We start from the raw sequence: 23,995 nt of genomic DNA, 5'->3' as shown, positions 1-23,995 counted from the left end.
AATTAGCAAACCATTGCGAATGGCTACAATCACAGGGATGGTAGCCTGCTGGGCTCAGCAGACCGCCATGTCTGTTATTGCTTTTAAATAAAGCAATCTTTTTTTTTTTTTTTTTTTTTTAATGCAGCCCTTTTTCCTTAAAGGAAAACAGGATGCGTTTAAAACAGAAAAATTAAAAGTTTGCTTTTCATTTTTTAGAAGTGCATTCAGAAAGAAGAAGGGGTCCCTTTAGGACCCCTTCCTCTTTGTGAATGGGTTACCACCAATTTGAAATGGGTGGTAACTGCGATTGTTTTGCAACCACATTCACGGTCACAAAACAATCATACATACCTCTGCGATTCGGTATTAGGAAGGGACGCCCTTGACATGCCCCTTCCTAATACCGAATCGGTATGTAGTTGCAAATCCAATTTGCGATTTGTTAACAAGTTACCGAATCGCTAATTGGATTTGATACATGCCAAAATACATTTTTGCGATCACAAAAAATGTTTGATACATCAGGCCCTTAGTCTCCTGTTGCCCTAATATGCAGTCCTATTACAAAAGCAGGAACTGTATAACTTGGTGCCACCAATGTACTAAGGTCAGGTACTTGTTATCGGGTCTCTCCTGAGCAGTTTCTCTTGTGTGCCCAAGATGTCCTGTTCACTGTTATACGGAGACATCAGCGGTAGTGGGGAAATATCCTCCTCAACAGTATAGGTAGCACCTATATTTGTCTGTAGGCTGTTCAACCTTCAACCTTTAAAAGGATACCCCACTTAGCAATTCCTTCTCTGAATGAAATTTTTTTTAAAATAGCAAATCCATTTGGTATGCCTGTAAATTGTAGTCATGCTGTCACTCAACATTTGCTTCAAAATGGGCTATCAAATAGGGGTGGAGATGTTACGTTTGTGGTAGAGGCACACAATGTGTACAAAGCTGAAACATTTTATTTGTGGGTCACCTTTCCCGCAGTCGACGCTAACACAAATACATTTCATACATACATAGTAGCTAATGCTCCACAACAGTACAGAGCATACCATTATCTAGAATTACCTTTAACGTATCAGAAACACAAAAATTATTTCCAAGGCACCCTACCACACTTTGTTGAACACGTTAGACTGGGTTCCCTTGGTAATGACCGGGCCACATGGCCAGTTCTAGCTGCCTATACCCCATTGCCAAAAACGCAAAATTTAGCAGCAGCCAATCTGTGCCCATTACATAATAATTTAGTTATATTATAGAGACGTTTAACACAATTTGCTGTGCAAATGCTGTGCTGTGCGAATGTTGAACACCGCTCCAGAGAGGGCTGCTCAAGCTATTCAACCATAGTTGGCTACACCTGGGATTAACCCAGTGACTATTAATGCAATTTTGGGTAAAGTACCCACCACACAAGAGAACATTCCTCTCTGGATAGTGCAAAAAATAATCAGCTTGAAACACTGATTCTCCAAAGGGACACCAAGACAAAAATAGAATTTTCACAATGTGCTTGCCAGTGCGGATGGTACTGTCTGTTGATGACTTTGCTACATGGAGCACAGTTTTTGCAGATATTTATACCATAACTCATGGCTCACCATCTCTTGCTGTTTACCAGATGTGTTAAAACCGATACACAACAAATACAAGTTTGCCCCTGCCTTGGACTCCGGGATGAAATTAATAGGCAGTTTTGTCACAGTATCCTCAAATATTTTAGGCAATATAAAAGGGGAGGCAGCAGCATTGGCTGTACCCAATGTCTTGCCCAAGTTCCCTTAGTGGATCAGGAGCGTGAGTGGCCTAAAATTATTGCCGAAACCTATACATCAATAGATTGTGACAATTTCAGGGCCGGACCAAATAAGCCACAACTTAAAGGTAATCCTGAAAAGGATAATGCCAAGTATGCACAAGAGTCTTCTAAAAAATGCAGGGACAAACAAAGATCAAATAAAGATAAGGCAAAATCATGTGGAGAATCTTTGCAACCAGAGAGATCTGAGAACCGTTATAATTTACGTAACTGTGATAATTTGAAACAGCCTGACTGGTATCATTATACTGATACACTTCCTTCTCGTTCTTTTGTGGTCTCATCAGACAAATGGTCCGAGAGAGCAGGGTGGTCAGTGCGCAGACAAGAAAAGTACGTGAAACAAAAAAGGACAAGACTATCGATGCTTGTCTGACATCATCATAAAGAAGGAAGAGAAACTTCCTCATCAAAAACCCCAATCAATTTGCTTGGGGGATTTTTGTCAAAGTGTTCCACACCTACTGAGAATGATACTGCAGAAGAGGATGTGGGCAGTGACTGCTCAACAGCGTGGCACTGGTCACAATAGTTTTCCAGAATCTTCATTAGTTTCTGGACAACTAATAACTATATAGAAGTCGAAACCCTAGACAAGCAAGTCATCCCTCCACAAGTTCACTACCTAAGCATACAAATTGAGGGGAACACTAACACTCAGCTATGACATTCTCTTGGCTGAAAAAGATTGACCACCACAGTTTGTCAGAACTCTTCCACAAGGGGAAGATGTGATTTACCATCTTTCTCAGTCCTCGTTCCTGAGCAGGTAAATCAAGCAAATGCTGTAAAATGGGCTCTTGCATGAGACCCCTCACTATACCACAACCATGTGGGCTTGAATGGGGTCTCTTCCTGTCATGTAATATTCATAGAGTCCAGCCCACAGGTGCAGCCACAATAACCATAAAACATGGAGCACAAGTTCTTGTGAGGGAGATTCTCTCACAGCTCAAGTACCAGGGATTATTCAAACCCTGTGTATCTGGAATAAACAACCCTTTGTTCCCAATAGCTAAGGGGATCATTCCTATAGAATAGTCTTAGATTACAGACCCTTAAATAGTCGCACGCACATTTGCAATAAAGATTGCAGTCAGTACAGCATTAATAAACAACATTGTCCCTAAAATAATACAAAACAACCCTGGCAGGGATCGAAGTGCTTCTTCTGTGCTCAACTCTCAGTGCTGATTTTGCCAGCAACCCCCCCCCCCCCCCCACACACAAAGTTATAAGAACAGTCCACGGCTGTTCTCTGTCCGGGAAATGACAATATTAAATAATATTGATCCAGAAGCATTATCCTGTGTTGATGACATATACCTGATAACTTAAACATTCACTCAGCCAGGGTAGACCACTTGTGTTGGGATTTGCAGAACATGGCTACAAATTCGATTTTAAGAAAACAAAAATCCCCTTTCTCTGTGTCCTGTTCTTAGGATACGAGCTGTCAAATGAAGGAAATAGCTTGGCACCAGACTTCCTTGAGAAGTGTGCACTGTTGCAACCACCAAACACCATTAAAAGCTACAATCCTTATTAAGGTTCTTCAATTTTGATGGTACATACATACCAGACTATGTACAACGCATAAAACCATTATACGATTTAACACGCACATGTGTAAACAAAACAAATTTAGCCATCCGGATAATTCCGAGTGTCATTATCTTTACCTATTTCACATTCAATGAAGGTGGCACAGTGCCGATCGCATATACAAACATTTGTATTCTAATGCTGAAATACTCTTTGCGTCCATTGAAAAAATACTGACTGCAGTTCAGATGGCTGTCATTAAAGAAAGACCACTGCACCCGGGAAAACGCATCATTATCATCACCCCAGTCCCAGACTTAGAGGATTCACAACGGCTAGCGTTCCAAATGCAAAATTCTTACATCCTAGATAGATACAATTGGCCACTTCCTTGACTGCTGCTGATGTGGATTATGCGGTTGACCCTAACTTGTAGACTCAAGAATTTCTCCAGTACGAACAGGAGTACCCCATGACCATTAGCATTTTGCCTCTTGCTCTACACTGATGGTTCAGCTCAACCTGCTGTAGGTACCAAACATCAATACTCTGCTGCTTGTGCAGCTGTTTATGGATTAATGAGGAATAGAGAATTCCACCCTCAACAAACTTTCAAAACAAACAAAACAGTATGTCCTTAGCTGTGACATTTGCCAACAAATTAAAGGTTCCACTGTTAAGCACCCACCGCAGACACCCCTCCTAGTTTTAAACAAAGCTCTAAAGTGCGTATACCAAGACCATTGCAGCCCCCTGAATTCTGATGGTGCATTCAGGTATATCCTACTTGCTGTAGATTCTTGCTCCAGATTTTTTTTGGTGTGGCCACAGCGATCGGCTTATGCTCGCACTGTTTTTAAAGATTTGCAAACCTTCATCAGGACATATGCAGTAGCTGCATTCCACTCGGATGAGGGTTCTGCTTTTGCCTCCAAGCCATACAGACACCATGGGAATCCTGAGTGTAGCTGTGCATTATTCTTCCTTCATCATCCTGAGGGAAACTTGGTAGTGTAGAGGAACAACCGAGATTTAGGAAATATTACAGTGAAGAAAGAATTTGACCCATCAGAACGTGCACCAGTGCCAGTCCTTGGACTGCAAGGTACGAGAAATGTAATTTACCACAGCCTCCTGGGTGTAAAGACAAATGCTTTGTCTCCATTGATCAAGTCAAATTGCATCATGTGGCCGATCCTACAAAGTAGGCCTTGAGGACTCCTGATTAGTACCCCATCCCCTCTCACTACCATACATGAAATCTCTTCAAGCATTGAACAGCACCAATATTGTTTCTCCTAGGTCGTGGAAAGTTTAGGATGAACTTCTGCTGATTCCATTTACCACTACTAGCACAAGAAATACACCCAATGTAACGCAACAGTTTACTACTACTTCTCAAAGCAAGGGAGTTGTTTATGATGAACTGTCTTTAGAGGCATCTACCAGTTCTCTTTCACCTTGAGGCTCCTGTTTTTACACAGACTGCTACTGGGTACTTTGACAACATTGATGACTTCTCATCGGATTCTACTGCCACTTCTCTTCATGGCGTACATATGCTTTTTCACTGGCTTAAATGCAATTATGTGATTCATCTATGGTCTTATTTGTGGATTATCCTTGCCTTCTTTGCTCTTTTCCTAGGGATTGGATTTGTGACTGTTTTCTTCTTGCTTATAAATGGGCATTATCTTCCCGAACAGTCTGCTGTTGAACTGGTAGATGAGATCCTTAGTCCCTTGTGAACATTTCTGCCATTCTAGTTCCTGATGGGACTGTTTGGGGTAAGGTTCCATATGATATTTTAGGTCCTACAGAGACTATTCAAATCCCATATATCATGAAAATTTCATGGATGATGTCATTACACCTGGGGTTATGTCGGACAATTGGGATGTGAAAACAGTTTCTTGAATGCTTTCTGAGCTTGAATATTGTACTGTATTTCAAAGTGACAACATGTACATGGACTCTGCAAGTTATAGTGAAATGTTTTGTTTTCATCCCTATGCGCAGCAATACTTATACAGAGCTAGCACTCCACGTACAGTTTTCAACGATACTCAATGGGAATATTGCCTGATTCCACCAGTAGGGAGTTCCAAAACATATTTAGACAAATTCACATATTTTTTTGGGCATGCTATTTCAGATCCAGTATCCTATTATTTTAAGTTACCATCAAGAAAAACAAGGAAAAATATGCTGACAGATACTAAATTAATTTATTCAAATGCATTGGTTTCCCAAACAGTCATTAAAGGCTACAAATATTGGAAAGAAACAATTGATTTAAAATCAGTTTGGGTAACGAAGGATTGTGACGTGCAGGGCATGAATGCTTTATTTAAGACATGTCTGATTCCATTACAGATGCTTTTTCTGAATGACAAAGTCCAAGGCTCTGAAAAGCCTTATTGAGCTATTTTTAATACTTACTTGTCCCTTCTGGCGAGTTGACACTGAATAGGTGTTCTGTTCACTTGGAAAGTGGAGGGGCAATAAAAGATGTCTTTAAATCTTGTTCTTATGTCACATTTGCTCTGTGTTCACAGACAGAGGTCAAAAGTCAGTTTTCCTTAAAAATTAATTTTCCGCAAAGTTCCCGGACTTTGTAAAGTGAACTGTGTGACCTACTGCTTAAAATGTAAAATAAAAGGACATAGGGTGTCAGGTTTTCCCTAACACACAACATTTAAATGAATAAGTCAACTGTGCAAACATTTCAAAATATATTTCAGTAGTTGTGAAAGCCCTTTTTTATATTTCTGTGTAATTAAAAATATTTTAATAGGATGAAAACAAATCAGAATACTTTACATGTTAATGTGCAAAGGATATGGTTTCTGAAACTCAGTTTTCACAGATTGTTTATACACTATATAGTTTTATCAGTAAAGTTGCAACTCAGTGGAGAGGTTTTTGGACATTTCTTGTAAAGTTACTGTGTGTAGATGACAATATGTAACCACATCATGGTTTCGTAATATATTTATTAAAATTTTGTGTCTAAACACACTGGGAAACACTCCTGCCCTGATGGCAAGGTTGTCCTAGACTATGTGGGCTAAATTCTTGTGATGCATGCAGTAAACATTAGTCTACTTAATCAAACAAGAGTTTTTTTTGTACTGCAGAAATGCTGAGCTCACATACTTGAAAGTGCAATCATTTGTGAGAATCAAGAAAAAGGCGACTCTGTAAACTATTTGCCTAGGGTCACACAATTTGAGACCCGTTTACGGGTCAAGTACATTACAGTTAGGTTGAGTAGATTATTTAAGTTACTCGACCTGCAGGTCTGTTAAAAATTTTGGAGCCCTGCAGTCCAGCAGACTACTTGCCTAGGTCTAGCAAAAATTAAACAACTGAATATGCCAAATATCCCTTCAACTGCTAAATTTGACAATTTGCAAAGTTTGGTAAATTATAAAGAAGAGCATCTTAACAGTGTGGTCCAGAATGGTACATTCAATTTGTCACTTTCAGGTCCCAACTGGTTGTTATTTTGGCCAGTGGACACAAATGGTTGTCATGCACGTTTTTATAAACTCCTTGCAAGGTTTTAAAGCAAGCAGACTTGACCCTCGTTATATCCAGACACAACATACAGGGATTGTCGCTACTTATAGTGTAGGGAAATTATGTCAGCAGTGGTTACAGCATTCCACTTTGTCAACTGTAAAAGTACTGGCAGTTCGGACTGGATTGTTCCCATGAGGAACATGGTCAAGACTGATTTGCATATGGCTGGGTCCAAACTGTGGTGGCATGGTGAGCAAAAGAACGATGGATTAAACCCAGATCTGTGCCTGGGGGTGAGTGTTTGCATTGTTCAGCACTCCGTCCATCATCCTTTTGTGTTGCTAAAGTTGCCCTAATTGCGAAGGGTATGCCCAGACGTGGGTCCCGTGCTCACTGTGCCACTGGATTCAAGCTAGCCTGGCTGATGAAGGGTGATAGCTTGAAACTGGTCCCAGGATGCTTGTTTCCAGTCCAGGGAGGATAAAGCTCCTACTATACCACTTATATCAATTAGCACTATATCACAAGAAAACACAATACTCAGAGTTACTAAAGGTACTTTATTTTAGTGACACTATGCCAAAAGTATCTCAGAGGATATACTCCCTTAGGAGGTAAGTGATATACACAAAATATTCACACACAAACCAAAATCAGGTAAGTAAACAGTTAGAAAAGTAGTGCAAATACTGTAGAACACAATAGATTGCAATAGGAGAAAATAGGCCTGGGGCAACACAAACCATGTACTCATAAGTGGAATGCGAACCACGAATGGACTCCAGTCCTAGAATAGTGTGTAGAGGGCCGCTGGGAGTGTGAGAAAACACTAAGGGTGTCCAAGATACCCCACCCCAAGACCCTAAAACGTAAGAGTAAATTTACCCTACTACCCCAGAAAGACAGTAAAGTCGAGTTAGGGGATTCTGCAAGAACAACAACTGACTGTGAAGCACTGAAGATGGATTCCTGGACCTGAGGACCTGTAAAGGAAGGGGACCAAGTCCAAGAGTCACACAAGTGTCCGGGGGGTGGGGGGGCAGGAGCCCACTAAACCCCAGATGAAGGTGCAAAAGGGCTGCCTCCGGGTGGAAGAAGCCAAAGATTCTGCAACAACGGAAGGTGCCAGGAACTTCTCCTTTGGTCAGAAGATGTCCATCAGTGTGCTGGAGGATGCAGAGTTGTTTCCACACAGAAAGACCTCAAACAAGCCTTGCTAGCTGCAAGAGTCACAGTTGAAGGTTTTGGGTGCTGCCAGGACCCAGGAAGGAACAGGAGGTTGCCCCTTGGAGGAGGAGACAGAGGGGGAGCTAAGCAACATGGAGAGCCCATGAAGAAGCAGGCAGCACCCGCAGAAGCACCTTAACGGGCATTCAGAAGATCTGAGCATGACGGTCGACTCAGCACAACAAAAGGGGAGTCCCACGAAGTCGGAGTCCAACTCAGTGAGTTGGGCAATGCAGGACGGAGTGCTGGGGACCTGGGCTAGGTTGTGCACGAAGAGCCACTGGACTGTCAGGGACACTTGGACCCAGCTCCTGTGTTCCAAGGACCACGCTCGTCAGGATGAGAGGGGACCCAGAGGACCGGTGATGCAGAAGTTTGGTACCTGCGTTGGCAAGGGGAAGATTCCGTCGACCCACAGAAGATTTCTTCTTGGCTTCCAGTGCAGGGTGAAGGCAGACAGCCCTCAGAGCATGCACCACCAGTAAACAGTCGAGAAAGCTGGCAGGATGAGGTGCTACAATGTTGCTGGTAGTCTTCTTGCTACTTTGTTGCGGTTTTGCAGGCGTCCTGGAGCAGTCAGCAGTCGATCCTCAGAAGAACTCGAAGAGGAAAGTGCAGAGGAATTCTGGTGAGCTCTTGCATTCGTTATCTGATGAGATACTCACAGGAGAGACCCTAAATAGCCCACAGAGGAGGATTGGCTATAGAGAAAGGTAAGCACCTATCAGGAGGGGTCTCTGACGTCAGCTGCTGGTACTGGCCACTCAGAGGCGTCCATTGTGCCCTCACACCTCTGCATCCAAGATGGCAGAGGTCTGGGACACACTGGAGTAGCTCTGGGCACCTCCCCTGGGAGGTGCTGGTCATGGGAGTGGTCACTCCCCTTTCCTTTGTCCAGTTTAGCGCCAGAGCAGGGCTGGGGGAATCCCTGAACCAGTGTAGACTGGCTTATGCAAGGAGGGCACCATCTGTGCCCTTCAAAGCATTTCCAGAGGCCAGGAGAGGCTACTCCTCTCAGGCCCTTCACACCTATTTCCAAGGCGAGAGGGTGTAACACCCTCTCTCAGAGGAAATCCTTTGTTCTGCTTCCTGGGACTGGGCTGCCCGGCCCCAGGGGGGCAGAAACCTGTCTGAGGGTTGGCAGCAGCGGTAGCTGCAGAGAAAACCCCGGAAAGTTAGTTTGGCAGTGCTCTATGCTGGAGACCCGAGGATGCATGGACTTGTCCCCCCAATACCAGAATGGTATTGGGGTGACAATTCTGTGATCCTAGACATGTTACATGGCCATTTTCAGACTTACCATGGTGATGCTACATATAGGTATTGACCTATATGTAGTGCACATTTGTAATGGTGTCCCCGCACTCACAAAGTCCGGGAAAATTGCCCTGAACAATGTGGGGGTATCTTGGCTAGTGCCAGGGTGCCCTCACACTAAGTAACTTTGCACCTAACCTTCACCAAGTGAGGGTTAGACATATAGGTGACTTATAAGTTACTTAAGTTCAGTGAAAAATGGCTGTGAAATAACGTGGACGTTATTTCACTCAGGCTGCAGTGGCAGTCCTGTGTAAGAATTGTCTGAGCTCCCTATGGGTGGCAAAAGAAATGCTGCAGCCCATAGGGATCTCCTGGAACCCCAATACCCTGGGTACCTAGGTACCATATATTAGGGAATTATAAGGGTGTTCCAGTGTGCCAATCCGAATTGGTAAAATTAGTCACTATCCTGCAGTGACAATTTTAAAAGCAGAGAGAGCATAAACACTGAGGTTCTGGTTAGCACAGCCTCAGTGATACAGTTAGGCACCACACAGGGAACACATACAGGGCATACTTTATGAGCACTGGGGTCCTTGCTAGCAGGATCACAGTGACACAAGCAAAAACAAACATACATACTAGTAAAAATGGGGGTAACATGCCAGGCAAGATGGTACTTTCCTACACCTGGCCTGGCAGTTCGGGCTGGACTGTTCCCATGAGAGACATGCTCAAGACTTATTTGAATATGGCTGGGTCCAAACTGGGGTGGCATGGTGAGCAAAAGAACAATGGATTAAACCCAGATCTGTGACTGGGGGCGAGTGTTTGCATTGTTCCGCACTCCGTCCATCATCCTTTTGTGTTGCTAAAGTTGCCTAAGTGGGAAGGGTATGCCCAGACGTGGGTCCTGTGCTCACTGTGCCACTGGATTCAAGCTAGCCTGGCTGATGAAGGGTGATACCCTGAAACCGGTCCCAGGATGCTTGTTTCCAGTCCAGGGAGGACCTGACCTGGCAGTTCGGGCTGGACTGTTCCCATGAGGAACATGGTCAAGACTGATTTGCATATGGCTGGGTCTAAACTAGGGTGGCATGGTGAGCAAAAGAACGATGGATTAAACCCAGATCTGTGACTGGGGGTGAGTGTTTGCATTGTTCAGCACTCCGTCCATCATCCTTTTGTTTTGCGAAAGCTGCAAAAGAACACCATTCTCTCCTCTCTGATGAGATGGATTTACAAGACTTTTGGTTAGGTCCTAGATCACCACACTCCAAAAGATGCTTGTTGCCATCTACAATGAAATTCAGAAACTTTCACAAATGGAAGCAACAATTGGTACTACCTATAAACAATGTAGTATCGCATGAGTTATGAATGACGGAATACTTTAGGGTCCTGATGGACTCTGTAGAACTGTGATGTAAATGTTAGAACATGGTGAAGTGAATGGAGGTTTAGAATGTTGAGTTCGCAGTTACAAACAGATGAATAAAGACATGCTATACACAGCGGTATGTGTGGCGTGATCATTGATGGTTACCCAGGCTGGAGAAGACACTACAACTCGCGACGAGATAGGGGATAAGTAACCCGAAGATCAACTGTGCTGTCACAGAGTTTGCCGTGGCCCAAGCAAACTGCTTGTGTGTGCCACGTGTGCCTCCGTCAATGTGCAGAAACTACGTTTGGCACATGTGGAGTCAAAGCACAGTCCTAAAAGTGCGCTGTCAGAGAGTTTGCCATGGCTCAAGCAAACTGCTTGTGCATGCCGCGTGTGCCTCTGTCGAAGTCCAAAATCAACATTTGGCATATGTGGAGTCAAAACGCAGCTCCAGTCGATATGAAGCATTTGAACATGAAGAAAGCTTCACTGAAAGGTCTACACATCGGTGGCCAAGAACCTGCTGGCAAGGCCATAAAAAAAGGTACAGCGCTACTACGCAACATGAAGCCATACATCATATGGAGCGTTAATGCTGACAGAGGATAGAACCAGGTTTTGAAAGTGCAGCAAGAAGCAACAACAAAGTACAAGATAACACTGCAATCAGAAGTGCTGCGAGGCAGAGATCAACCAGGTGTCATAAAGCATAAAAGAACAACTGAAAACACAGCAGTCCAGATATAAGAAAAGGTCATCTGCTTACCTCAACGGATTAAAGAGAGTCATCATACCACAGCACTGGGGAAGTGGCTCAAGATGGAGTGCCCAGGGTTCTGCTTACAGAGCTACCCATACCTGAAGAGGCAATCGGAATAGTGAGAGGCTGTTCTTCCAATGGAGAACAAGAAAGAGGCCCTGTTTCCCACAGTTATCAAAGATGACCCAGAGGCCAGCACATCGAAAAGCCTCAGAGATGGTATGCTTGAGCAAGTTCACCAAGACCGCCAAGTGGAGTCAGAGAGAAATCCATTTTCAATGTCAGCCAATACAGTAAACGGTTATAATGCTGCTGCCTTCCTGAAACTATTACCACCATTTGATACTGCCAAAAACTGAAAATTACAGAAAGATTGACAGCTTGGATAACGACACTTGATGATTTAATTGATGCACCCTAAGAAACAGATCAAATACCTTAAGAATCTTGCAGGTCTAAAAGAAGTTATAAAGAAAATCCAGCGAGCTGACAAATTTACATACTGTCAGATTAAAGAAGCTTTGAATCTCAAGTTCAGTTCCATGCCAGAGCCTAAGAGCATGCCGATAGACAAGCTGCTCATATGGAGGCCCGAGGTGCCCACAGTGGGTTGGTCATGAACATGAAAAGCAAGTAGAAACACAAGGCTGAAAGTAACAAGGCGATGTCTCCACTGAAAAAGAAGTTGTGTTTCAGGTGTGGATTATTGTCCCTACACAAAGGTAAATGTCCAGCCATTGGACAGATTTGCAAGGGCAGTGAGAAGGAGAGTCATGTGGTAATGATTTGCAAGGGGTAGGAAAAAGAAGTGCGTCACTGCGAGTATACAAAATGGCTTCCCGAATGTTCCAGAAGCGACGTTCAATGCACTCCCACAAGGCCAAGCAACAACATCATTTGAGACAAAACAAAGTTGCTGATCATCTAAATCACTGTCAAAAGGTGTGTCAGTCTCAATATCAAGTGAAGGTGAAGAAGATGAGCGTTCAGTGTCAATGTTCACCTCAGAAAAATGTGCCCATGTTGGACTGGCCGCATGTGAAGAACAAAACCAATCAAAGAAAGGTTGACATGAAAAAGCACCAAAGTCATTCAAATATTGTCTGAAGATTACACTGAAAGTAAACTGATGTTCAATACCTTTCATTATCTACAGTGGTACATCGATAAACATTATGCTTGAGGAGAAATATAGTGAACAATCTCCATTGCCACGACTGACGCCATCGAAAGCTAAAGTATACAACTGGGCTGCATGAACACCATTGGAAAAGTAAAGGTTCATTCATAGTGATCATGAAACGCAAGAAGACAAAAGTGCAAGCGCCCATCAGGTGCCTTTTTCCTCAGTTTCAGCACGGCTGCAGATATGGGACTGATCTCAGTGAACATGATTACTTATCATAAAATGGTAAGTCAGTTCCCTTCGTTGTTTCATGGTTTATGAAAGTTTAAGACTTTGAATGTGGCAATTGCATATTAATGAGAATTTCCGTCCTGTTGCTCAAAGACACAAATGCTATGTGTTTCATTTCCAAGAAGGTGCTGAAAAGGAACCCTAATCATTACTCAAACATGATATCATTGATCGTTCTACTGGTCCAACGCCATAGGTTTCTCACATAGTGTTATACCCAAAAAGGACAGTGAGGGGCATATTTGTACTGTTTACGCTGAGTGTGTGTCAAACATTTTGATGCACATTCGGCGCAAACCTTGTCCCATATTTATACAATGACGCCTGACACCACGGACGTCAAAAAAACCTCCGTGTGTGCCATTTTTTGGATGCGGGAAACCGCCTTGCGTTAATGACATGCAAGGTAGGCGTTTCCATCCAAAAAATGACTTTAAGGCCTGTGCGCCTTATTTATACTCCTGCGTCATTTTGACGCACAGGAGGGGACGGGCCTTAAAAAATGGCGCTCAGCCTGATGTGCGCTGTTTTTTAACATCTGATCGAGGGCAGGCATTAAGGGACCTGTGGGCTCACTTCCATGGTCTCTGACCATGGAAGGAGTCCAGAGGTGCCCTTCCCTGCCCCCAGGGACACCCCCTGCCAACCTCGCCCACCCCTGGAGGACACCCAGGGACACCCAGGTTTGTTTGTTTTTTAAAGTGGCATAGGGGGGCCTAATTTGGGTTTGAGTCATTTTGTTTTACTCTGACCAGTCCGCAGCGACGGCTAACGTCATTCCTTAAATAAGGAGCCCGCATGGCGCGTAGGAATCGCGTTAGCCGGCGCTAAAATTTTTGACGCAAACCAGCTCCGTCGCTGGTTTGCGTCAAAAAGTATAAATATGGGCCTGAATGTGCCGTACGCATCTGCGTGGATATGCGTCAAGCGAATAAGGCAATTGAAAGAGAGCGACATCCAGGTCCACACACTGCTTACATGATAACGAAATTGAATGGTACGAAGGTCTTCTCTTGCCTTAATTTAAATTAAGGATTTCAGTTGAAACTCGAGGAGAATTGCAGGTACATTACATCCTTTTCTACACATATTGCTCTGTTTCTATATAAAACACTACAATTTGATGTGTCATCAGCTATAGAGATTTTTCAAGATGTCATTCGACGAATCATACAGCCTGTCATGAATACTTTCAACCATAGTGATGACATATTAGTTTTTGGAACTGCATAGAAGGAGCACGATAAGGCTGTCAAGCAAGTGTGTTGTTTACTAGTTGATGCAGGTTTAACTTTGAATGCTGAGAAATGTTAATTTAATAGGACACAGCTAAAGTTCTTTGGCCACATCTTTTCTGATGGGCATATGACACCTGATCCAGCTAAAGTGTAAGCGTTGTCGACTGCAAGTCCCCCACAAGATGTCTCCATGTTATGTTCATTCCTTGGCTTGGCCATTTACTGTTCCATACTAGACTTTGCCACTCTGAGTGCTCCATTGAGAGACTTGATGGAAAAGGATGTTTCATTTTATTGGTCACATGAATGCAAGCAAAGCTTTAAGAGAATCATACAAGCTATCAAGAATGCTACTGAAATGGCATATCTTGATCCAAAGCTCCGTACAGAAGTTGTTTTGCTGCTAGTCTGGTTGGGTTAGGTGCAGTTCTTGCCCAGCACAGTGGACACCCAAATGTTCAAAGACATATTGTGACATATGCAAGCAAAAGTTTGTCCTAAACTGACTGTGCTTATTCACAACCTGAGAAAGAAAGTTTAGCAGTGGTGTGGGATTGCGAACAATGCCATGTGTTCCTACATGGAAAGTCCTCCACCCTTGTGACACATCATCAAGCATTGTTGACCATCTTTGGTAATCCAAAGGTCAAGATGCCTCCTTGCATTGAACGTTGGCATCTACAATTACAAGAGTACAACTACACAGTCGTGCATCGTCCAGGGAAAGATCAAAACCCTGACGATAACTTCTCCAGAGTGCCTGTATAGTGCTAGAGTACCCCTTCCAATACAGCAGACACCTACATAAACTTCATTATGGAATCAAGCACTCCAGCTGCCATTTTGTTGAAGCAAATTATCACTGCCATGAGTCAATATAGTAACATGTTAAAACTGAAAGACATTATTACACATCAGCCTTGGAATCCACACACTAAAACTCTTGCCAGTGACAGTGAATACCAGAAGTTTAAAAATGTCAAAGATGAACTGACTGTAACTCAAGAAGGCATTATCCTGAAGGGTTTGAGAACTGTTACTCCAGAAAGACAACAGATAAATGAAGTGGCCCATGAAGGACATTGGGGAATAGTTGCCATGAAATGAGCTCGCTGGGATCAAGTCTTGTTTCTTTATCTCAGTGAAAGAGTCAAAAGAAAATGAAGGCCTATGCAGACAAGAAACAACATGCAAAAGATTTAGTGGTCACCTATCAGCTGAGAAGACATAAGTGTGATGCTCCATTTGATGCTGTACCATTCCATTTTGTAAACAGCAAAGGATGTATGGTGACTACCCAACGCCCGGGGAAGTCTATTATGAGAGATTCTACGCATGTCTGAAATGTAGCTCACCACTTGTCATTTACTGATGCTAACATAGAGACTGGTTTGGAAAGGACATTTGAAAAACCCCTAATTGCATTTGCTCCTGCATCGCCAATGCAGATCACTGCTGCTTCCCAGTTTCTGAATACACAGTCGGGGTAAGTAATCAGAGTGCCATGAAGGCTCAACGAAGAACTATGGCTGTGTTTATTTTTGAAAAAAAAATATTTTTTTATTTAGCAGAGGGGAAAATGTAGTGTTGTATGATTTATGAATGATAGAACCCTTTTAGCTCCCGATGGACTCTGAAGAAGTGTGACGTAAGTGTTAGAACATGGTGAAGCGAATGCAAGCTTAGAATGCTGAGTTCGCAGTTACACGCATACGGATAAAGATGTGTAATACCCAGCTATGTGTGTGGGGTAGTCATTTGCGGGTACCCAGGCTTGGAAGACGCTACTGACATGAGTCTGCAAACGTTCCAATTGAGGGCTTATTTCCGGTGTTGTCCTGTGGTTGTATCAAGATGCCTTTTATGAGCTGCTTACTGGGACATAGATGCTACGGCTTGTGTGGTCCTTTCTTCTAGTTATACTACTGCTATCATTGCACAGGATGCTACCTCCTGCACAGAGGCTGAGGCTGTCAATCATTTATGTTTCTTTGATTTGCTCACTGAGCTTTGGTGGTTTTGTCATCTGCAGATGCGGGATGCCATCACCACTGATGTTATGGATAACATCATGGCTGCCTCAGATTACCTTTAAAATTAGGCCTTTGTTGATAAGCAAATGGTTGTTTTGATTTACTCATTTTTTATTGTTTGCTCTGCTTGTTGGTTTGTACATTTTAATGCTTTTTAGTATTTATATTGTTTCTATAATCTGTCTATGACAGGCAATGGGAGGCTGTCTTGAGGCCCTCTTGGAACCAAGTTTGTTTCCCTGATTTTAGCTTCATTTTGCATTCACACATTTTAGTTGCATTACTTTCAGCATGGCTTTTTTAGCGAGGACTTTTTACCCACTTTTATCAGCTTGAATTTATTCTAGGAATACATAGAGTGAGCTGCTTGTTCAGGTAACCTCCACAAAACATATAATCAGTCATCTCTGTCCAAGGCGAAGAACACTACATGATATCCTAGTCTGTGTTGCCTGTTCAGGAGACAGCTTCTAACATCTAGACACAGCATTGCATCAGATCTGTGTGTATAACACAGTATGAGTTTACTATATAAATGATACACTGACTGGGAAGGGGCAGGGGGCATTCCAGCCGCGACCATCCTGGGACAAATGCTGTGTTCGACTTGCAACTCCACTGGTGCTAATCTACAAAGCAGTAGCCAGAAAATGAAAATACCCCCCACTATGAACAAAAGCTCCTATGACAAACAAGCAAGCAAATGGTCACTGCAACCCTCGCCATAAGAGTTCTCTTGTCTCCTCTTCCATTCAAGCATCTATCCATCCATTGTTTCATCCTTCCATGCACCTGCTGATATCCACCATTTCATCTTCACATTCTTTCATCCATTCATTGGTATCTGTCTTTCACCATTCTGTTCATCTGTCTGCCCATCCATATCCAAACCTATCAACCCATCTCCAAACCTATCCATTAAATTCATCCATCCTTTCACTCATCCAGCTCTCCATCTTTTCTTTCACTGATCCATCCAGCCATCCTTTCACTCCATCCATTCACCTTCACTCATCCATCCCTCCATCTTTTCACTTACCCATCCACCCTTCCAGCCATACATTTATCCATCCGCCCACTTTCACTCATCCATCAGTCCTTTCACTCATTTGCCCAGCCACACAGCCTTTCATTCATCATCCATTCACCCTTTCACCCACCTCCCTTTCACTCATCCATTCTTACATCTATCCTTCACCCATTCATCCATCCTTTCACACAGCCATCCTCCTTTTAACTCATCCAACCACCCTTTCACTCATTTATCCATTCTTTCACTAATCCATGCTAGCTTCCATCCTTTACTCGTCCATCCATTAATTCAGTCATCTATCCATCCACCCATTCATTTACCTTTTCATTTATCCATCTTTTCACTCACTCATGTATCCATCTTTTCACTCACCCATCCTTTCACTCATACATCAATTTGTCCATCCATCCATCTATCCTATCATCAGTTTATCCAGCCACACTTTCACTCATCGATCTATCCATCCTTTCACTTACACAGCCTTCTGTACATACATCTTTTCACTCACACGCTCACCCACCTTTTCAAATTATGAGCCTTTATCTGGGAAGTTGCAGACATGTGAGATCCGTCAAGAACCCCACCCCCACTCTAGCTGCCAAAGCGAGGGTTTCACTACGCCCCTGCTAATCTACCAGTTCCCCAAGAGGGTCGCCATCTACACCACAGGATGACTTCTGACACTGTCTTCAGGTATGTTGCAGGGGCTAATCTTTTAGATTGGTCCAGACAAAAGTGTTCACCCACTATGCTCTCGAGTATAGTCTTAGGGTTAGGTAGGAACCTTCTGAATGTCTAGAATTTCTAGAACCTCATTTGCCATGGTTGAATTATTTGTTTTCTTTACCAGGTTTGCAGGGGGGTCACTTTGCTTTGTTTCGTCTGCCTAACAATCACAGCTCATTCTCTCTATGCAAGATTACGATTTCTTCAATAAATGTATTGAAAACTTATCTAGTATATCTTTTGTGTTTGTCTGTGCATGCATGAGTAATACAACAAAATAGGTAAGATCTGTTCCACAGCTTCCCTGGGGGGTCAGAGTGTAATGTTCAGGTTGCCATAATCACCTTCACCCCGGTTGGTTTGGCATTCAGGTGAGGCACTGCGAGCGAGCCAGTAATTGGGCCCACAGTTTCTGATGGTTTAGATGCTTTTAAGGCCTGATTTAGAGTTTGCCGGAGGGGTTACTCTGTCACAAATGTGAGGGATATCCTTTCTGCCATATTACAAGTTCTATGGGCTATAACAGTATTGTAATACTGCAGACGAGAAGTACAGTCACAAGCCTCAGTCTTCCACATTCTGAAGTCCTGTTGTCCTAATATGCAGTCCTATTACCACAGTAGGAACTGTATAACACAACCTGACTGTCTAGGAGGATGCTAAGGATGAATAGGAGAATTGTAGGCCCTGACATGTCCAAGTCAAAAGAGGTAGTGCCAAAGCTGTCCTTTGTTCTGCCTGCTGTTTCTGTCCAATACCTGATAGCAAGTTCCTGCTAAGTGGTCATCAGTCGCACACATCGGGCTTTCCTCTGCCCAGATGCAAGCCATTAGTCTCTGAGCCAGAGTTAATTCTCCCTGCCAAGGATGTGCATTCCAGCTCCGGAGGTATGATAGGTGGCAGGATTGGTTTTCCCTTGTACAGGTACTGGAGACTGGTTGTCTGTGCAAGTCCTGGGAATTAATAGGAGAATCCCTCCCTGGCATCTCCCATTCACAAGAGGTTACCAAAGATGCCCTTTGTTTTGCCTGTTGTGGTTGTCCAGTACCAGACAGCTGATCCTTGCTCAGGGGTGAGCAGTAAACTCCCATTGTCATTTTCTGGGCTCAGAGGCAAACCAGTATCTTTTGAGTCTGAGTCTATTTGCTCTGCTAAAGGTGTGTTTTCCAGCTGTAGAGGCGTGATGAGGGGCTGAAATGCTTTAAAGCCAGTTCAGGCTCAGAAGGCTAAAATTTATTTTTACAAAGTATCTTTTCTGCTTAAATTATCAAAAATCTGATGTCATCATTAAATCGGCCTTTAAAAACTAAGGAGGAAATATGTATTTTTCTAGCCCTTTAGTAAGCAGAGGTGGAAAATATAGATTTGATCCCATCTAAGTTTATTGGGAAAATCCCAGCCTACACAATGGGATAGCCTTTGCAGTCTATTTTCCTGTGAGGGCACACTAACCCCAAACTCTAGTGTGCTCTCTAGTTATATTGGTACTTGGGCTTACAAAGTAGACTTTAGGGGTGACTTGAGAATATATTAAAAGAGAATTTTGCCACATAGCAAGGGCATGTTTCCCTGCTATGTGTCACTGCAGTGTTTTAAACTGCAGCTTAGCCAGAGCACAGAGGTGTTTCTGGCAGAAATATAGTTTTGTCACATATGTGGGTGGTGACTGGCTCCCCATACACAAGCGTGCCCTGGTCCAGCTCCTCACACTTACATGCAAAGCAATCTGTGACTTAGACCCAACTTACCCGAACATACGTATCTGCTTCCACACACCCACCAGACACCACCACTCAGCTTATCTCCTGCTTGCACACCTCCTCATACCTGACTCCTAAAGCCTGGAACGAACTCCCCTTCTACATTCGGTCCACCATCTCAGCCCTAGAACTCAGGAAGAAACTGAAAATGTGGCTCTTCACATAGGACCCAGCCAGGGCAGCGACCCCTTTCCCATTGTTTCAGCCCCAGGACACCCTCCTGGCTGTGACACGCACCATACAATGTCACATATAACAAGTGTATCCAATACCAAGGATTGGTAGTTTCAACTCATGCCTCTTAAGTCTACCACTTGACACTCCCTGTCCCTTTTATTTCACTATGGTAAGTTATGTTCTCACCCATTGTCATGTTTTTTACGTCTTTTTCTTTCTCCTTTCTCCCTTGTATGTTTTTCACTCTTGCTCTGGTTGAAAATTTGATGAGGAAAAATAAGTGCTAGTAAATCCCGCTTGCAAACACCAGTTCAAATTAAGAAATGCATGTGTTTGTCGAGTGATGAAAAATGTGATGATGGAAATGGCTGAACAGGCCTATCGCAGTCATGCATGTTATTTCATCGCTGGGGATGCATGATCAATAGTAGAAGTAATAATACACAGCTTAAACTTTGTGTGTGTGTGTTTCACACATTTTTTACCTTTGTTTTCTTTTGTTTGCACTAAAGTAAGACCTAAATGCAAATATGTAGTACAGTTACTTTTCCATATGCTACTGGAGATCAAAAGAAATATGTTGTGTGGAAAATGTTACTTTAGTATTATGTGGTTTTGCTACCCTTAATCAATTGTCTCTCACGAATTAGGCATTTCTAAAAAAGTAGCCACAATTGTTCTTTTTTCATAAAATAATTTAGGATTGATTATGGACATGTTTGACTAAGGGAAAAGACCTGTTTTAGCTGAATTTCTTAAGGTTTACATATATGATTTTAGTGTAGGTGCTCTTGTAGATGCCACATCTGGATTTTGTTTGACACTGTTTGACATTGTATAGTTAGCTTTCATCATGACCAGCTTTCATCATGAACATGTTTAATTTTGTTTCTAGCGTGTCTTGGTGCGTATCGAGCTGGAATATCCAACAGGCTTGGTGCATTAAATTCAGAAGGTTCCGTTGACTTGAGGACTTGTGTCAAAGGTTAGTATAATGTTGTTGTTTACTTTAGGTAGAATTTTATGCTAACTTAAATGTATTAAAATAGCCAACATTATTCAGTTTAGTGTAGACATTTGCCTATTGCTCTAGTGAAGCTCTCCTTACTAAGGGCCTGATTTAGAGGCAGACAGTTTACTTCACCGCAAACGTTAAGGATATCCCATCCGCCGTATTACGATTCACATAGGATATAATGGGGTTGTAAAACGGCTGGTGGGATATCCGTCCCATTTGTGACTGAGTAACCTATCCACCAAACTCGAAATCAGGCCCTACAGGTTTTTTTTTTTAAACAATTGTGTTCTTGGCATTTCAATTACAACAACTGGTTTCAATGTGAATATTCACTGTGGGAATCTGTCATCCAGGCTCTAACTTGTTATACATTTGTAACGCATGTTCGTCATTTGTTTTGCTCAGAAGAGAAAGCTTATATTTGGACCGCATTTCAGAATAGAATGCACGCCTCCTTGCATTACTGCTGTTTTGGGTATTTGTACCAATACCTGTGTCTGGGATGGTAGGTAACGTCTTTCGAACTATGAACACACAGAGTAATTCAGCTGCCCAATCTAGTCTGGTCGTGGACCATGTTTCATATGTGTGATGCTACTATCAGTAAGTATTCTGGGTAAAGGCGAGCTAATGATGAAGAAAGGGTGAAAGGGGAGGTGTTGACCACTGTGCAGACTGTGAAGATATGCAGACTCAATTGAGACTTCATTGGTGGATACGTGCGAACCTGTCTGCTGCAAAGCAGCTTGTTGTGAGGTGTGGATGTGCTGCATGAACAGAATATAGGAACGAATGTCTGTTTGGGCCACTGGTTTTAGGTTTTTGCTGTAGGCTACCTCTCCAAGATGGCTTGTTGTTGTTCTTAACCCTCCGGGGGAGAAGATGGCTGCAGTTTTGTCCCAAATTTCCTGAGACCTATAGCTTCTTTTTGCTTGCCATAATCTTGTGATAGCTTTGTACCGCTGTTCCATCAGAGGGTCTGAACTCGCTTTCCAGTGTATGACAACAGTGCAATTGGCCAGTGTTCGTAGTAGATCCTCAGAGCTTTTCTTGGCCTCATCTCATTTGAGGCAGATGGCCAGGCCCAATATACTGGCCTCTAGAGTTTTGTAATGACTCCTTCCCACTGTATTCTTGATGTGAGGGTCGATGCCTCACCAGAATTGCTCTACTACTAGGCAGTCTCACATCATATGGCTGAATCCCACTTGTTGCTTGGCATTGGGGGCAAGGCAACATTATACTATGGTACATTTCATGCACTGCATGCAGGTTCAGATAGGAGCTGTGAAATTAGTTGTATTGAATATATTGTATTCTGGTGTTTCATGATACTTTACTAAAAAGGTCAGCCGATGTCAGATTCCCATTTATCTTTTAACTTATTCAGGGATCCGCTTCCCAGGCTGAGTAGGGCCCTGTAATGCCATATAGCTAGTCTCTGGCCACAGCCTATTGTGAATAAGGCCTATATATCTTCATGGGTCTGTGGTTCTGAACCCATAATACCTCATATCTCATGCAGACCTACCCCCATAGCCCTGTAGCATAGTAATTGCCCCGGCGTAAATCCTGTTGTCTCTAATAATGAGTAAAATGCTACTAGAGTCCCATTTTCAAACAGATCCTCAACCCCCATTTCCAACCCTATCTGTTCCCAGTTCATAAGTTCTTTGCTGTGCTGGAACACTAAGTGGGACAGTACTCTATTCAACAGGGCTTCAGAGGCATAGGGTACCTTTCCAGGTTTCTCTGCAGTGCCCACCAGTGGCAGTGCTGAGCAGCCCACTCTAAGCGTGGTACAGAGCTCCATGGTTTTGCAAAGGGCAGTATCCATCTCTGCATCAACATCCTGCATCTGCCTGTAGCTTTTCACAAAGTTCTTGTAATAATGTACACTCAGCCATCTGGCGATCCACCGAGAGTGAGGTGCAATATAGTGCAGCTCAAAATTGGAGACGCACAAACCACTTAACTGGCCTATTGCTTAAGTATTTTTAGGGCAACTTCATCTACCTACTTTTTTTATTAAGTTTATTAACAGGCTAGCTGTCAATGTGCTTAAAGACCCATCTGGGGATATCTAGTGGTAGATTTGCAAAATAATTCAAGAGGCGTGGTCGCATCACCATTTTGGTTAGGGCTATCCTTCCACAACCTGAGTGGCAGAATCCTTCAGGAAGCTCCCTGTCCCAATGGCCCTGCTCATCGTTTCCTACCAGAAGAGAAGCTTAAGTATGGTGTGTGTATATATGTGTGTGTGTATAAATATACACATATATATATATATATATATATATATGTTCGATGGCATGTGTAGCTGCAGATACACATGCTGTGCACAGTCCGCCGTCTGGTGTTGGGCTCGGAGTGTTACAAGTTGTTTTTCTTCGAAGAAGTCTTTTCGAGTCACGAGACCGAGGGACTCCTCCCACTTCGATTCCATTGCGCATGGGCGTCGACTCCATCTTAGATTGTTTTTTTCCGCCATCGGGTTCGGACGTGTTCCTTTTCGCTCCGTGTTTCGGGTCGGAAAGTTAGTTAGAATCTCGGAAAAAACGTCTGTATTGTTGCGTTCGGTATCGGGTTAGTTAGAACAAATCGACACCGAATTTTGAAGAGCTCCGGTGGCCCTTCGGGGTAATTTCGATCCCCCGTCGGGGCCTGGTCGGCCCGACCGCGTGCGACTTCAAGACTGATGGAACGGACCCCGTTCCGCTTCTGTCCAAAATGCCATAACAAATATCCATATACGGATCAGCATCTGGTCTGTAACTTGTGCTTGTCCCCCGAGCACAAGGAGGATACGTGTGAAGCCTGTCGAGCGTTTCGGTCGAGGAAGACGTTGAGAGACCGAAGAGCCAGGAGATTACAAATGGCATTGATGCCGACAGGTCAACAATGGTTCGAGGAGGAAGAAGAAGCCTTCTCCATCCACGAGTCGGATTCAGAAGAACTCGACGCCGTAGAAACAACAACCGTGAGTAAGACGTCGAAAATAAGGACTCACGAAAAGTCCACAAAAGCCCAGGGGACGCCACCGCCAACAGGCCATGGCTTAACCCAAAAACTAGGTGACCGA

The 23,995-nt window shown here is 43.3% G+C and overlaps 1 protein-coding gene across 1 annotated transcript in view; it reads left to right on the top strand.

Annotated features, from left to right (window-relative positions):
• Nucleotides 1–23,995, top strand: part of PROS1 (protein S) — a 377,349-nt gene that overhangs the window by 82,036 nt on the left and 271,318 nt on the right. Inside the window, exon 4 of the mRNA XM_069204917.1 lies at nt 20,791–20,880. Within this exon, the coding sequence (XP_069061018.1) occupies nt 20,791–20,880 (90 nt within the window). The remainder of the gene's footprint in view (nt 1–20,790; nt 20,881–23,995) is intronic.

The sequence above is a fragment of the Pleurodeles waltl genome, chromosome 8, assembly GCF_031143425.1.
Source record: "Pleurodeles waltl isolate 20211129_DDA chromosome 8, aPleWal1.hap1.20221129, whole genome shotgun sequence".
In the NCBI taxonomy this organism is placed as follows: Eukaryota; Metazoa; Chordata; class Amphibia; order Caudata; family Salamandridae; genus Pleurodeles; species Pleurodeles waltl.
The sequence above is the reverse complement of the archived record's forward strand: the minus strand, read 5'-3'. Positions and strand labels throughout refer to the sequence as shown.